This window comes from Gasterosteus aculeatus, chromosome 8, assembly GCF_964276395.1.
Source record: "Gasterosteus aculeatus chromosome 8, fGasAcu3.hap1.1, whole genome shotgun sequence".
In the NCBI taxonomy this organism is placed as follows: domain Eukaryota; kingdom Metazoa; phylum Chordata; class Actinopteri; order Perciformes; family Gasterosteidae; genus Gasterosteus; species Gasterosteus aculeatus.
In genome coordinates, this window is record NC_135695.1 from 11,998,611 (window position 1) to 12,012,622 (window position 14,012).

Sequence of the window (14,012 nt, forward strand, 5' to 3'; positions counted from 1 at the left end):
TAGATTCCTAATAACAACTTCCGGCTCCACAAATGCAGAGTTGAACTAAATGTGGACCACTGCGACCGACTCGTGAGGGAGTCAATGTGCTGTGAGCCAGATGGAATAACTCTCAGGTCTGCAGCCCGCCACTACGACAGCTAAAGGAAACGATGAAATGTAGATAGATGAAGACACAGAGCAGGATCCAGTGTGTTGTCATTGACATGAAGTTCGGTTTAGAGAGTCAAATACAATTCAAGCAAAATAATTGAAATATCGGGGTGAATTAGGTTTAAATGTCGTTAGATTAACAAGTATTGAGGAAGCGTATATAAAAAAGTATTTAAGTGTCTCCTTCCTTTTTGTCCCTCTCTTTCAAAACAAAGCAAATGCTGTACGTGCGCGTGCATGACTGCATGAACAAGTTTTTTTTTGTTTTCTTTTAAGTGTTTGTGTATCTTTGTGAGAGGCTGCCATTGTTGAGTAATGTCCAATTAGGGCGCAGTGTGAGGCAGGTAATCTGGCTGGGGTTTGTGGGGGGGGGGGGGGGGGGATAAGTGGAGGCTTTGGCTGGGTGATGATTTGGGTTGATTATCTGCACTAATTGGGGAGGCCGAGTCGTGGAGCAGTGGTTGAAACCTGCAGTCTCACCTCTCATTAAAATGATCTAATGATGAGCCTCCGGCTCCTCCTGACCAGAGGAGCGGGCGGCCGCGTCGGGTCGCTAGTTAGCAGGCTGTCCCCGAGGACACGCGCCCGAAAAAACAACTTAAATTGCTGTTACACTTTGGACGCAGTCACAGAGGTGGGAACGATACAGTTAAGGATTTATCTGACAATACGTTGCAATCAAGTAATGAAAAATAATAGTTTACTGAAATAGTGCTTGAAAGGTAGGAAGTGTTGATTGTTATTTAATGCCATCATTGGTGAAATATATATATACATGCTTTATAAATAGCGGTAACTGCTTGTCAGATACTTTCACTCCCACCTTTACACGGATAAACTGAAGAGGTTTCTAGTTTAACAACGATTCAGCAAAACAAATAGACACAGAAACTTTCTGGGTCATTTCATCACAACTTTTGCAGATCTTGGCCCCACTTCTTGAAAACAAGAGCTGCAGCTGCTTGTTTTTTAAATTATTTTACACCAGATATGTGCCAAGATCAGCCCAGGATTTAACTGGAAAGTATTATTTTCCAGCCAGTGATTTGCTGATATTATAAGTGATGGGACAGGAAACTACCAGCCACTTGGGGGTCAATGTGGTTTGATTTAGCTAATAGAAAACAGTGGACCATATGTGTGACTGAGTGATCTACACTCACGTAATTGTTTCTAAAATGTTCTTCATGTTCAGCATATTTAGACAGATTTTCCTGCAGAAAACAATGACGGCCAACTGAGCCTGAAAAAATATTTGCAGGAGGCACCAGAGCTCTTATGAGGAGCCAAAATGATAAAAAATATGTTCAAAGGTTTTTATTGACACTACTTTGTCTTTTTACTTGCCCTCAAATTTCTAGTTTAATTGGTCGGGGCCTGTAAAACTAAATATTTCTCATGCTTTAATGTCTAAAGAATGTTCATTTTTTTATTGTTTTCATCACACATGTGGAGGTGTGCGCCTGGCTGTTTGTATTTGCATCGCATATTCACATCAGTTTGAGTCTGTGCTCATGAACGCCGTCTTGGCTGTGGGGTCAAAATTTATGAGATGGACTTTTATGTGCCCCATGTTACAAAGGGAGGAAATGAAACTTCCTCATGCCTCAGACAGTGAGCAACGTGTAGTCTGCTGCCCTAATCCCTCACCTGCTCCACATTACCCAATCCTTATTACCTGAAACCCACCTAATCTCGGGATGTAGTTTCTGTCAGGTAGGATTAATAACACCCCGCTGCAGCCTGAGTGTTTGAATCAGTGTGTATGTGTTTTGAATCTGCTTAAGTGTGTCCACCACCACCTCCCTCTCCCTTCTTTAATAAGCACGTTGTAATTTATGGTTGTAGTTCATCGACGGACGGCTGGCCAAATTGAACGCAGGCCGCGGCTTCTCCGACGTGTTTGAAGAGGAGATCACAGAGGGGGGCTTCTGTGGAAGTGAGTAGTGCTCGACCTGTCCGTCCATTAGCCACGCTGTATTTATTTGCCATATTTCATACAGCGGGCTGCAGTCACTGTGCTATAGTCAGATCTGCAGTAAAAGCCAGGAAAGTCAAGAAAATTTAAATAAAAGTAAACTAAGATCCTTTATCTCCCCAAATAGGATGTATGGTTCTCTCAAATATCTTAAACAATTGAAAGTACCAAATGTCTTCTAATTGGATTTGATAGCATTTCCGTTCCTGAACTTATTATTTGAGTCACGTTTGAAAGCTGTTAAGTGTCTCGTAAACACACCTGTGATCGCATGAAGCACTTTCAAATACTTTTGCACTAATCAACTGTTTAGTCTTTGGATTAACAGAATTAATTGTTTTCAGTTCAAAAGCTACAAAAAAATGGCATTAAGCGACTCTTAAACATTATTGTGATAAATTCTATTCTAATTCTATATTTTTATATTATTTTCTAATTTATATGACTACAAAGAATATATGGCCTCCAAATGTTGGGGTCAAGTTGCTTACAATAGTGTCCCGTTCAACTGTATTTATTATTGATTGTGTAACAAAAGGGCACCTTTTAGCACTAAATGTGGTTATTTTCATCTATTTTAAACTACCTCATTCTTTACCTGCCGCTGTTACTGTGGTATGTTTGTTCAAAATAGAATAGTTATTTTTTTTAAAATGCTCAGTAATGTGCATGTCTGTAACAATGAGACTGTGTCACAGTGTAATATATATATATAGTTACCCCTGCTTTATAATGTTAATACAATGCTATCGAGTGCAAAATGATTAATTCATGTTCTTTGTGTTTTATACAATCCCTCCAGGTAATTCAAGGTCTTACCAGCAATGGATGCACACTGTGAAGGTATTCTCAGAATGTCCTGCGTATCGTATTTAAAATGCTTTTATCTACGCCTTTCTTCACCCATTTCATTCCCGAGATGTATTTAATTGAAAGTATGATTGACACGACTCTGCGTTTGAAGTCCCGTGTGTTGCCTTCGGAGTGAAGTGGCTGCCTGGATGTACGGATCCAGCTGGAGTGCAGCTTGGTGTGTGTGTGTGTGTGTGTGTGTGTGTGTGTGTGTGTGTGTGTGTGTGTGTGAAGCAGCGCATGCAGCAGGACAGTGGAGACGGACAGACAGACAGGGAGGGAGACAGAAGTGATTTGACGTGACAAGACGTCCTCCGACATGACATGTTGATCTGGCAGCAAACACAGGCGTTACTCCGCTGAACCGACCCAAGAACATAGATCTCTCTCCCTCCTTCTTCGTCCCGTTTCCCTCCCCTATTCTTTTCTTCCCTCGTCTCTCTCTCTCTCTCTCTCTCTCTCTCTCTCTCTCTCTCTCTCTCTCTCTCTCTCTCTCTCTCTCTCTCTCACTGAGTCCCCCCCCCCACCCCGCCCGTTCCCCCCACGCCGTCAGCTAAGGCTGAATTAGTTCTCTAGAGTGCTCTTCAAAGATTTGTTAAAGTTCACATTTCCTGACTGACAGGGATCAATAAGAGGGGCCTCCACCTCGGCCTCTCTCCTCCTCTCTCCTCCTCTCCCTCTGCCGACTTCAGAAACGCTGTCTGCCATCTACCCTGTTTAGCCGTTTAGCCGGCGCTTTGTGCTTACACTAAAGACCAAACAGAGGAGAAAAAGAGCCAGACGCCAGAGGAGTGATGCAGCAACTCCGAGAGGGAGAAGAGAAGAGAAGAGAAGACAGGCACAGAGAGATATTGGGTGCCATGATGTCAGTCTGCAGAACTCAAAGTAGAAATCAATCATGCACAGTCCCTTCCATCGCCGTTTTAGGCTGCTTCTAAATAAAAACCTCCTGAATGCTTTGAATCACGCGGTTTCGTCGATGTGATACTTTTCCTGGTGTCACCACTTACATTTGGAGGTTGCATTACAATTCTATTTACAGCTGTTTTGGTTGTGTTTGATTTAGAGAGTGAGTCCTTTGTGACTACTGTGAGTCAAACGATACGCTAGGAATAATTCTCATGATATTGATGAGGACGTTGTGCTTCGCAGTGTGACGAAAATCAGACTGCTGCAGTGCGGCTTGCTCTCACCACCCTATGATCGCCTGCTGTGTTTATAAAATGAATATTTGATATTTGAAAAATAATCTGTATGTGTGGAAACTCACCCAAAGTGACTTACTAATAATGTTCTGTGTCTATTACAGAGAGGAGGAGCACTCATCAACACAGCTGTTACTAAAGTAAGTTCTCTAAAACGGTCAGATTAATGTAGCGTGACGTAATGTTTCTTCTATATGTGCTTTACTTAAAACTAGGGTCCAGAAAACGCCGCTGAAATAGACACTTTGCAGGTTATTCTTGGAAAAAGAATCAGTCAATTTAAAATCCTGTCTGTTTTGTGATGGACAGTGGAAGGCATGTGAGTATTGTAGCCTGCGTTTGAAGAGCACGTTGTTACGCGCCGTGCAAAAGGTGGTCAGGGGCCCTTTCATGTTAGTGTGCGATGCCCTCTTATCCTGCCTCTTGTCTCTGTGTTTTTACCACAGGGATCAAAGCTTTTTTGGATGTTACATGATACCAGAACAGAATTTTAATACCACATGTTTTGATTAGTAATCTGTGTGTGTCTGTGTGTGTGTGTGTGTGTGTTGTTTTTCATCCTAGGCCAAGAGTCATGCCAAGAGGGGCATCCGAGACATTAAGGGCAGACTTAAAGCAAGGGTGAGCCGCACGGACCCTCACACCTCCCTGGCACACACGGACACGCTCGCAGAAATGATACAGTAGACACACACACACACACACACACACACACACACTCGCTCATAGAAACAGACAGGAAGGCTGCTTTACATGGAGCGTGTGATTCTGACGCAGGGCTCTTTAATGACTGTTGAAGCCTGCTTAGCGCTTTGTTCAGGGCTGTACATTTTTAACCAACGCCCCTCTGGCTATGGCCTGTCATGTCATCCGATCCCCTGCACCTCTTTCCCTTTTATTGTCTGCATATTTCATCAGTGAGCCTGTGATTTCCTCAAAGCTAATGTAACGAGCTGTATGTTTCCATAAGCCTGATGGATTTGATAAGGCAATAGCAGTTTGATCTGTCAGTGGGAAACTGAGCAGAGAGAGCACCGAGTGTTCTGTGTGTGTGTGTGTGTGTGTGTGTGTGTGTGTGTGTGTGTGTGTGTGTGTGTGTGTGCACACTCACAGTAGAGGAAAAAGGATTTGATTTGAAGAGATTTCCTGTGTGCTCATAAATTAATTCTTGAATACACAAATGAATTCATTTGACTTTCTCAGGATCACACTTAATCTGCGGTGCATTTATTTTGCTGCCTGCACCAGATGTCTAAACGAGGACTGCACAAACGTATTGAAATCAAGCTCACCACTGGTGGTTTCCTTGAATGTAATTGTTCTAACCTTGTAGAAGATATTTTAAAGGGTTAGGCTGGTGATGAGAAATATATGCGCTGTTATCCAAAAATTCCCTGAATAGACATAAGCCACCAAGGCATCACTTTCTTCTTTCTATGTTTTCTAACTTTGATCCCGTGTCTGTGGCTCCGACACCCAAACTGATTTGTTCCTACTGAAGATAGCTCGGGTCATGAGCATATATTTACATTTTTTCAGTGATTTACTGAAAAAGCATATTAAAGGGGGGAGATTTGGTACGCTGCCAAGTAGTTGCAGTAATAGGAGTGTGTGTGTGTGTGTGTGTGTGTGTGTGTGTGTGTGTGTGTGTGTTGTGTGTGTGTCTGTGTGTTTTACAACACTGTGGGTAAATGGGCCAGAAAAACAATACTTCTTTGTAGAATCAATAAATATTTTCACAGGTCTTGTTGGTAAAAATAAAGACCAATCAGACCAATCGTTTAACTTTCATAGATGAGAAATTGAACCAAACACAATGAGCATCACTGCTTTAGTTCAGTAACGTCTTTTATGTGAAATGGATTCACTAAAACAAGGTAGGACATTGCCATGTGGTTCAAATGCAACAACACAGTGTCCAACCAACAGGTTCTACGTACGTTAGTTCATATACCACACAGATCATTTTAGATTCACATTCATTTCATTTCTCTCCCAGGAAGAAGAAGAAGAGGGGGTGATGGTCTGCCAGGGGTCTCCCACCAGCACCAAGAGCCTGTCTCCAAGGAGACTGCAGAAGCTGAGACGGGTATGGCACACGCACAGAGAGATGCACATCAGTAAATAAGTTAACCACACTGACTGATCATACAAGAACTGATCGAGATGGATGCGGGCTTCCACTTCTGGGCTCTTTCCGTCCCATTTTTGTTCCCATTTCTTTCTTTCTTTCTTTCTTTCTCCATCCCTCTCTCTTTTTCATTGCCATCCTCCTCTCTCTCTCTCTCTCTTTCTCCCCCCACTGTCTCTCTGTCTTGAAACAGCTCTTGGAGCTACAGTCGTTTGTCAGGGTGCCAAATGTAATGATAAGCATTTATTTTTTTCTTTTCTTTCAACGCACTCATGTTGTACATTCAGGATTTCTCTCTGAACAGCACGGACAGTAGAAGCAACTCATCTGCTGGTCAGCATTTCCTCTGAAGAATCTGCTTGTGCCCCATAAGTGGAGAGCAATATTTTTTTTCTTCTTCCTTTTTGTGTGTCTGTGTGCAGAGCTGGCATACAATGTGCAAGCACATGCACGCTCACAAAATACACATTCATCAATAAATTTGTCAAGAGAGGTAAAAACGTTAGAAAATGAGACCGTAGCGTGAAAGAGAATGTGGACGTATAGTTGTTGCAGTTGCAATACAAACAAAATTGCACAGTCAAGCAGGGTATAAACGCATGCATACAGCCTGAGGCTAATAGTTAAATCTCCTGCCTAATATCTACCTTTGTACTCTCAGCTGGAGCTTTTCCACTCTGGAAAAAAAAAAGCCATGTGGACTCCAAATTTTGTCATGAATAAAACCCCCCAAAAAAACATCTCTGCATGCACACGGTGACGTTTGGGTCCCGGTCATATAGCAGTTTGATTAGGAGCGGTGGTGCCGTCTCTAATTAGCATTGTGTTGCCTCTGTGTGCGTGATGGGGCTGGAAAGTCTTTGCGCAGAGGAAGGTGTGACGGAAAAGGAGAGGAACGGCAATTAGGGCTTTTCTAAAGGCCTCCTCGGACAGCCTCCCCCCAGCGAGTGCACACACAAAGGCGGCCTGCCCGACACATAAACACACACACACACACACGAAAAGATTAACCGCTAACATGCAATTGATGTGCGCACACACCCACAAACACGGAATTCTAGACACACACACACACACTCTCACACCCCATTCCCTGCCATTGAGGCCAGTTCATTGCCACAGTAACGGGTCCCTGGAGACCAGGAGGGACACACAGGACACATGTCCCACATCGCTGAGTTTGTGTGTTTGTGTTGATATATATGAATGCTGCTTTACTCCATGAAAAGTAAAGCAGCTAAAACGTGGCATTTATATTTACATTGAAGTTAGTTATTTCTACCAGAAACATTGGTTTATCAGCCCTGCAGAAGGCTCTTTCCCTTATTCTCTTTATGAAGTAGAGTTTGCAGTATGCTTTCCGGACGCCTACACATTAAAGATACGAGAGATACAACCCCCAGTAGGAGCGTGCACTCTGACTTCCCCAGATTCTTCTCTGTCAACTGAAACTAAGACTGAACATTGAGGAGCCAAGAAAGCTTTGATAATTTATGGCCCGTCAGCCCGCAGTGACCCCGGAAAGACTGAAACGGTTCTAAATTGTTGATTCTTGTGAAAATAGTTTGCTCTTTCGCTGTTTTGTGTTGTTTTTTTCGGGGTAGCTGTATTAGCTTGATTTCTGTTCTAACCAAAAGTAAAAACACATGCTTTAGAAAGTCACAATGGAAGCTCAAAAAATGACTAATTCTGTCAAAAAAAGATGTTTATGACAAGTTAAAACTAAATAATGACTCTTTTTAAAAATTTGCCATTTATTTACCTTTATCTGACTGTTTAAAGGCATATTTACATTTCAGTTACCATTCAAATAAATGTTCCTTATAAATCATTCCTTAAAATATGTTCCACCGTCTCTTGTCCTGTCTTTGTGCACTCAAGCTCAACAATGCAATTCATTTTCCAATCCTTTATTTTCTTGAATTGACACCAACCTCCTCATTGACCGTAAACTCGTTTTTTTTTTTTTAAACACAAATACAAAACGACAAAAGAAAAAAAACAGCCTCTTAACTGACCATGACGTTGAATCAGCACCTCCCTGCAAGTTAAACAAAAATTCAACATTAAAACATTAAGTGTAATATTTTATGTTTTAATTTTAGCTACTGTAGGTGTGACTTATTAACTGGCAACTCAGTCTATATTAAGTTAAGTACAATGGTGCTGCCTATTGAACAGTATTCAAGCCTTATTAATAAACTCACTTCAAATGCAGATTTTTCAATATTTTTCTTTATTTTCCATCGTGTCCTTGGCTACATTATAAAAAAAAAAAAACAGTTTTGTCCATATCACACATTCATACCTTTGACCAAGTGACCAACAAAGGCTCATTCACCTGCTGTTATAAATTCAGAAACATTTTGTCATCTGGCGCTCCAAACATGTGATCTGATTAAAGACATTCCATCTTCCTGCATGAAAGAAGAAGCCTGACACATTTTTATCATTCATCTTTTTTACATTTTTTATTTTTTTTGCAAGCTCCTCTCTGTCTGTCCTTGAAATGAAATGCATGATCCTGGCGTAGCTTTCTTTTAATTAATCATAGCAAAAATAATCAAGAGTTATGAAAATCACATTCTATTTGATCAGCCAACACATGTACCAAAGTGAAAGTGCTGCTGTCATTCGCGCGCACAATTCAGCCCTATCTGGCAATGTGGGTGATTCGCAGTGTTTGGAGAGCTTGTTGATTAAGGAGGTAGGAGGAATCCTCTCGTTTAACAAAAACAAGACTGAGTTGGACTGCTGACTCCTTGTCTGATACGACAAACAACCCCCATTGTTCTGGCTCCTGTATCTGTTCTTTGTGAGTGCCACATCTGTTTTTGAGATCCAGCATATCTTATCTGGTATGTGTGTGCGTGTGTGTATGTGTATGTGCTTGCGTGTTTTATTTGGTATTGTGCTGTGAGCATCTGCAAACAGAAAGTGGGTCTGCACATTGTACTTTCGTACATGAGAAGGCTTTTGATCGTGTGTACCGCGTGTGCACAAACACTGGTGCGTTTAGCGTGCCTTAGGTTGGGGACGACGCAGCGCCAGCTGTTGGGAGCGAGCACAGGAGGTCGGGGCAGTGATATGGACACTGACAGCCAGCAGGCCGGTGGCCGGGCCGGGCCGCGCCTCGGGCTCTGCACACACCTGGCGGGGGCAGGAGAGGAAAACGCCACATCACATGACCAAGATATGTAAAACAAAGTCACATGGATGCTGCAGTGTGTGCATGGGTGCATATGTTTGTGTGCTCAAACTGTGGAACATAGCTCCGGTGTTAATGGCCGATGGACACAGAGGTGCACTGACTGTATTTGTGTGGTTGTGATTTCGGCAACATGCTCATACAAATAATATGCAATTTTAGTGCAATAGCACTTAATTTGAAATATTGCTCACGGAGGCTCACACAGACACTGCGTGTGCCTTTATTTTCACTACATGATCTAAAATGACACAATATGAACAATATGCTAAAGAAATACTGAAAAGCGAAAAACTATTTCACAGCCCATTGTACATGTACTGTAGATCAGAGGACATAGAGTGAGTGTGCGTTTGTGTGCGTGGCTATTATAGTTGATAATAATGACTTTTGAGCTGTTATTGTAAATGAAAATGCTGATAATATGTATTATAAGATTAATGAGGGTGATTAATATTGTTAGATAAACAGTTATAATGAATTTTAAGTGCAGTGGCGCTGTCCATTGCGGTGTGTGTGTGACTGTGTACGTGTGCACATGGTTATTTGTGTGCGTTTGTAGTTTCCACTTCATTTAGTTTCTCCTCACTTCAGAGACCAAGTGACTTTCTTGCTGAACCCAAAGTGCCATCTGCTGGCGAGGCTCGGCACTGCACCCATTCACAGAAAGACCCCAGGTGCAATTACAGGATCGGTTTAGTCCCACACAATGAGAATAACTCACTTTTTCCTGCTTTTTTTATACCTACGCTCTTTAGCGAAGGGCTTTCAGCAACAGCCAGTTGGACAGACGAGCAGCGTATCTCGCCTGAAATGCCGTTTTTCTTTTATTTTGAACTTTTTTCCTTTTTTCAGTGAGCAGCTCTTAAACAGACTTGGCCGTACTTCTGCAGAGGCTCGGCCTCTCCCCGAGGTTTGTTTGCATTTTTACGGCATCTCTTTTCTTTACATACACTGCCAAGCTGTGAGATTAGTGCCCACTCAGAAATACCATATTAAATGCATAATGTAAGAGTGGCTATTAAAGTCCACTGGCGTAACTGGTCATGCAGGGAAGGAAGGGAAGAGGCGGGGGAAAGTTTGTTTCTCCAAATACTGCTACTAAAGTGATGACTACTTTCTTCTCATGACCAAAGAAATGTCATTTGTTGTGTCAAATATAAGGCCCCTTACGAGAGTTAAAAAAAAATAGAATTACTAAATGATTCAGAAATGTTTCCCTCAGGGTAAAACAATAAAAGAACCCTGCTAAGAGAAGTTAAGATGTCACAACGCTATCTTTCCAAATACCTCATTGAGCTCGTTCTACTGAAACAACCGAATAAATCTTTATTATTTTCGTGACTGCTGCATCTCCTGCTGACTCGCTCCATGCGATCCGTACAGTCACACTTGTGGTGAAGAGGAAGCGAGAGCCAGACCGACAGAAACGGTGACATCTGTCGCAGACAGCCGAGTGATGGAGGGAGGAAATGGGAGACATGGGAGGCATGAAGGGGGACGGGGGGGGGTACTTTTTTACATTTTCACATTTTAGTTTCCCCATTAGCCAACAGCTAGGGGAGGAGGAGGTATTGGATGGAGGCAGAGCACTCACTAAAAAAACACATCTGAATGTTGAACTGGGTGAATTAAGGAGTAGAAATGTTTTTTGTTAAGTTTAAACGACTTAACAAAAGCACACTTTGTTCCTCACCTTCCCCCGTCAAGTGAATGCCGTGCGTTGGCCATCGACGGCACGGACCCGTCGGAAAATGCTTGGTTGTTGTAAATAGTCTAATCTCAACTGCTGCACTCGGGGGTCACGGTGAAGAGGGGGAATGACAAATTGATAAAGCCGTGAAGTGAGGTGCCATCCATTTACGGCTCCCTGTGGAACCTTTTTTTGTAGAGAGCGCCGGAGCTGTAACAGAGATCAGAGGGCGCCGCTTGGTGACCTGCGTCTGGTTGTGTTTGGGTTCACCTTGCTTTAATAAACACCTAGACGCAGAGAGAGGCCCTGCCCTCTTGCACAAATGCACAGTCTGAATAACGGCATGCACCATGAACGTGCAGTGCATGTGTTTGTGTTTCAGTCCGAACCCCCTCCACCCTCGCCCCCCCCCCCCAAAAGTGTCACGCAGGTGCATCTCCGCTCTGCCGGCCCGCTCTGGCTGGCTGGCTGGCATGTCGGCCTGGCCCCCGATTTACTGCCCTGACACAGGAATCCATTAAAGGCTGTTTAGGGATCCCAGGCCCGGACCCCTCTGAAATTTCTTTCATTATAGCTCCATGCTACCACGGAAGGGGAGCGGCTCGGCCAATCAGCAGCGCCCCCACATGTGTTCGTGTTTAGCCCGATGGCTGAGAGGCTTAAGTGGCTACTGCACACATCTCCTCCGCTGACTTTTATGGAGAAAATGGCACTTTAACTCTTTGTGTGTCTTTGTAATAGGGTGCGTATGTGACTGAGTGTGTGAGTGTGTGTGTGTCTTCCCTGGCCGAACACGAGCTCTAAATGAGGCCGGGCCAGCCACACGTTACATTCCGCCCGTCTGGCTGGCACTGCGTCAGCTAATCAGGACCAGCTTGGTTAACGGTCCCAATACCCCCCCCGCCCCCCGAACAACCCCCCCCCCATCATTCTTTGGAGCTTTGAGGAATCTCTCCGCACCTCTAAATAATTTCTTCCTTCCCCTTTTCATTAATTCCCTTCCTCCTCAGGTATTTTGCTCGTGTGTGTTTCTTTGCTTTTCTACACCTTTCGCGTCTCACAACCGCCACAAAAGCACACAAACACGACGGCGTTCTCTCGCTAAACACACATCCGTTCTCCCGCTCACTTTTGGTGTTGTGAAGAGCCCTTTTCCTCGGTGTGGGGCTTTGATAATTGGCAGACGTGAGCTTAAAGACGACAATGTAGAGAAGTCAGAGAGGTGGAGCCAAGCCAGCGTAAAAAAAAACCCACACACACAAGAGACACAACGACAATTGGAGATGTTACCAGAACAATAGACACGGGAAGTGTGCCGCAATACGTGAGAAGGTAAATGGGCAGGAGTGTAAATTAGAAAGTGAGAGATATTGTTAACATAAGCGAGCATGCGCCGGCAGTGGGAGAGGAACATATGCGTGCTGGTGGAAGGCATGTTAATAGGTGGCCCGGGGCAGATTCGGGCTCCCATGGGGAGAGTCCTGCCCTGCTCTGTAAAGCCTCTGTCTCTTCTTGAACCCACCCATTAAATATGGCACACAGGTGGCTTATTAAACCCACTGTGTGAGACAACTACAGTCCACACTGATCAATCAACACTCGGTGACAAAATGCGATCACATTGCGCCGATGCCGCCATGCAAGTGATTCATGTCGGTGGCCCGTTGGCCTTAACTCCCGGTGCGTACGGAGCTTTAACTTCCCATATAATGCTCAGTTTGACAAAATACTGCAGGGGATGTTAAAGATTTTCATCCCTAGACCCAAATTTGCCAAATTTAGCCTCAGCCCTCCGGGTCTGGGCTCATTAAAACAAGCCGCTGCTCGTGGAGACCCACAAGACACAGACCTGCATCTCTTCTCTGTGAATGAAAATCTTTACCTCAGCAGAACGGTCTGACTCCATGTTTATCACAAAGCCTTGTATCTTAAAGCGGGAAACACCCCCCTCGGGTCCACTTTCCTTGTTTTATCATGTAATGCTTTGCTGTTCTAACTACATCCACTTGCTGTGTTGTTCTCATTAACAGCAAAACTTCAACAAGCATCCCATGGGCGTTGGCCCTCGAGATCTTGGCTACGGGCTTGATGATGATGAGCTGGACAGTGCGAGCAAGTAAGTACTCCTATTTTAGGATTGAACTGTTCTTCCTCCATTCTTATTTAGTTCTCAAGTATTTTTGTCTTCATATTGGAAGTTTTTGCTGGCTTGTTCATGTTAAAAAGAAAAAGCAGGTTAACATTTTCTTTTTCTGAACACATGCAATCTTTTCTTTGGCCATGATCATACTGCCCCCTGGTGGATATGGTTGTTAACTGCTTAAATGGAGAGAATTGTCACTCAGTTATCAGAGTGTATTTACTTGGTATCAATGATACACAAATAATAAAAATAAAGTACTAAACATACTGTTGATGACCAGTCTGATGCTCGCTATCACATCAATACAATAAAATCTGCCTCTCTCTGTCTCAGAATCTCCTCAGAGGACAGCGGGGACGTCCCTTCATACATCGGGGACAGCGACGACTCCTACTCACTAGAGCTGGACATGGACTCCTCCCGCTCAGGCCAGATGAACCTGCTGGAGGAAATCCTGGACTCTCTGAGCACCACGACCGGGGAGCAAGGCAGACTCAGCGCTGCCAAGAGCCTGGACTTCTTCAGGTCCATGGATGATTTAGACTACAAGGCCCCGGTACGCAGCACAGACAAAGGAAGACATGGTTATGAGAGGGACAGTCAGCCTTTACAGGTTGTACAAGACTTAAAGGAAAGAAGCAGTATTAAG

General features: G+C 43.7%; 1 protein-coding gene across 5 annotated transcripts in view; it reads left to right on the top strand.

Moving 5' to 3' along the window:
* The window catches only part of dennd1b (DENN/MADD domain containing 1B), a 94,333-nt gene that overhangs the window by 75,334 nt on the left and 4,987 nt on the right, over nt 1-14,012 (top strand). For all 5 annotated transcript variants that reach the window (XM_040184892.2, XM_040184890.2, XM_078108205.1 and 2 more), the window contains 7 exons: nt 2,002-2,092; nt 2,934-2,974; nt 4,293-4,328; nt 4,753-4,809; nt 6,188-6,277; nt 13,251-13,336; nt 13,697-13,919. In XM_040184892.2, the coding sequence (XP_040040826.2) occupies nt 2,002-2,092; nt 2,934-2,974; nt 4,293-4,328; nt 4,753-4,809; nt 6,188-6,277; nt 13,251-13,336; nt 13,697-13,919 (624 nt within the window). The remainder of the gene's footprint in view (nt 1-2,001; nt 2,093-2,933; nt 2,975-4,292; nt 4,329-4,752; nt 4,810-6,187; nt 6,278-13,250; nt 13,337-13,696; nt 13,920-14,012) is intronic.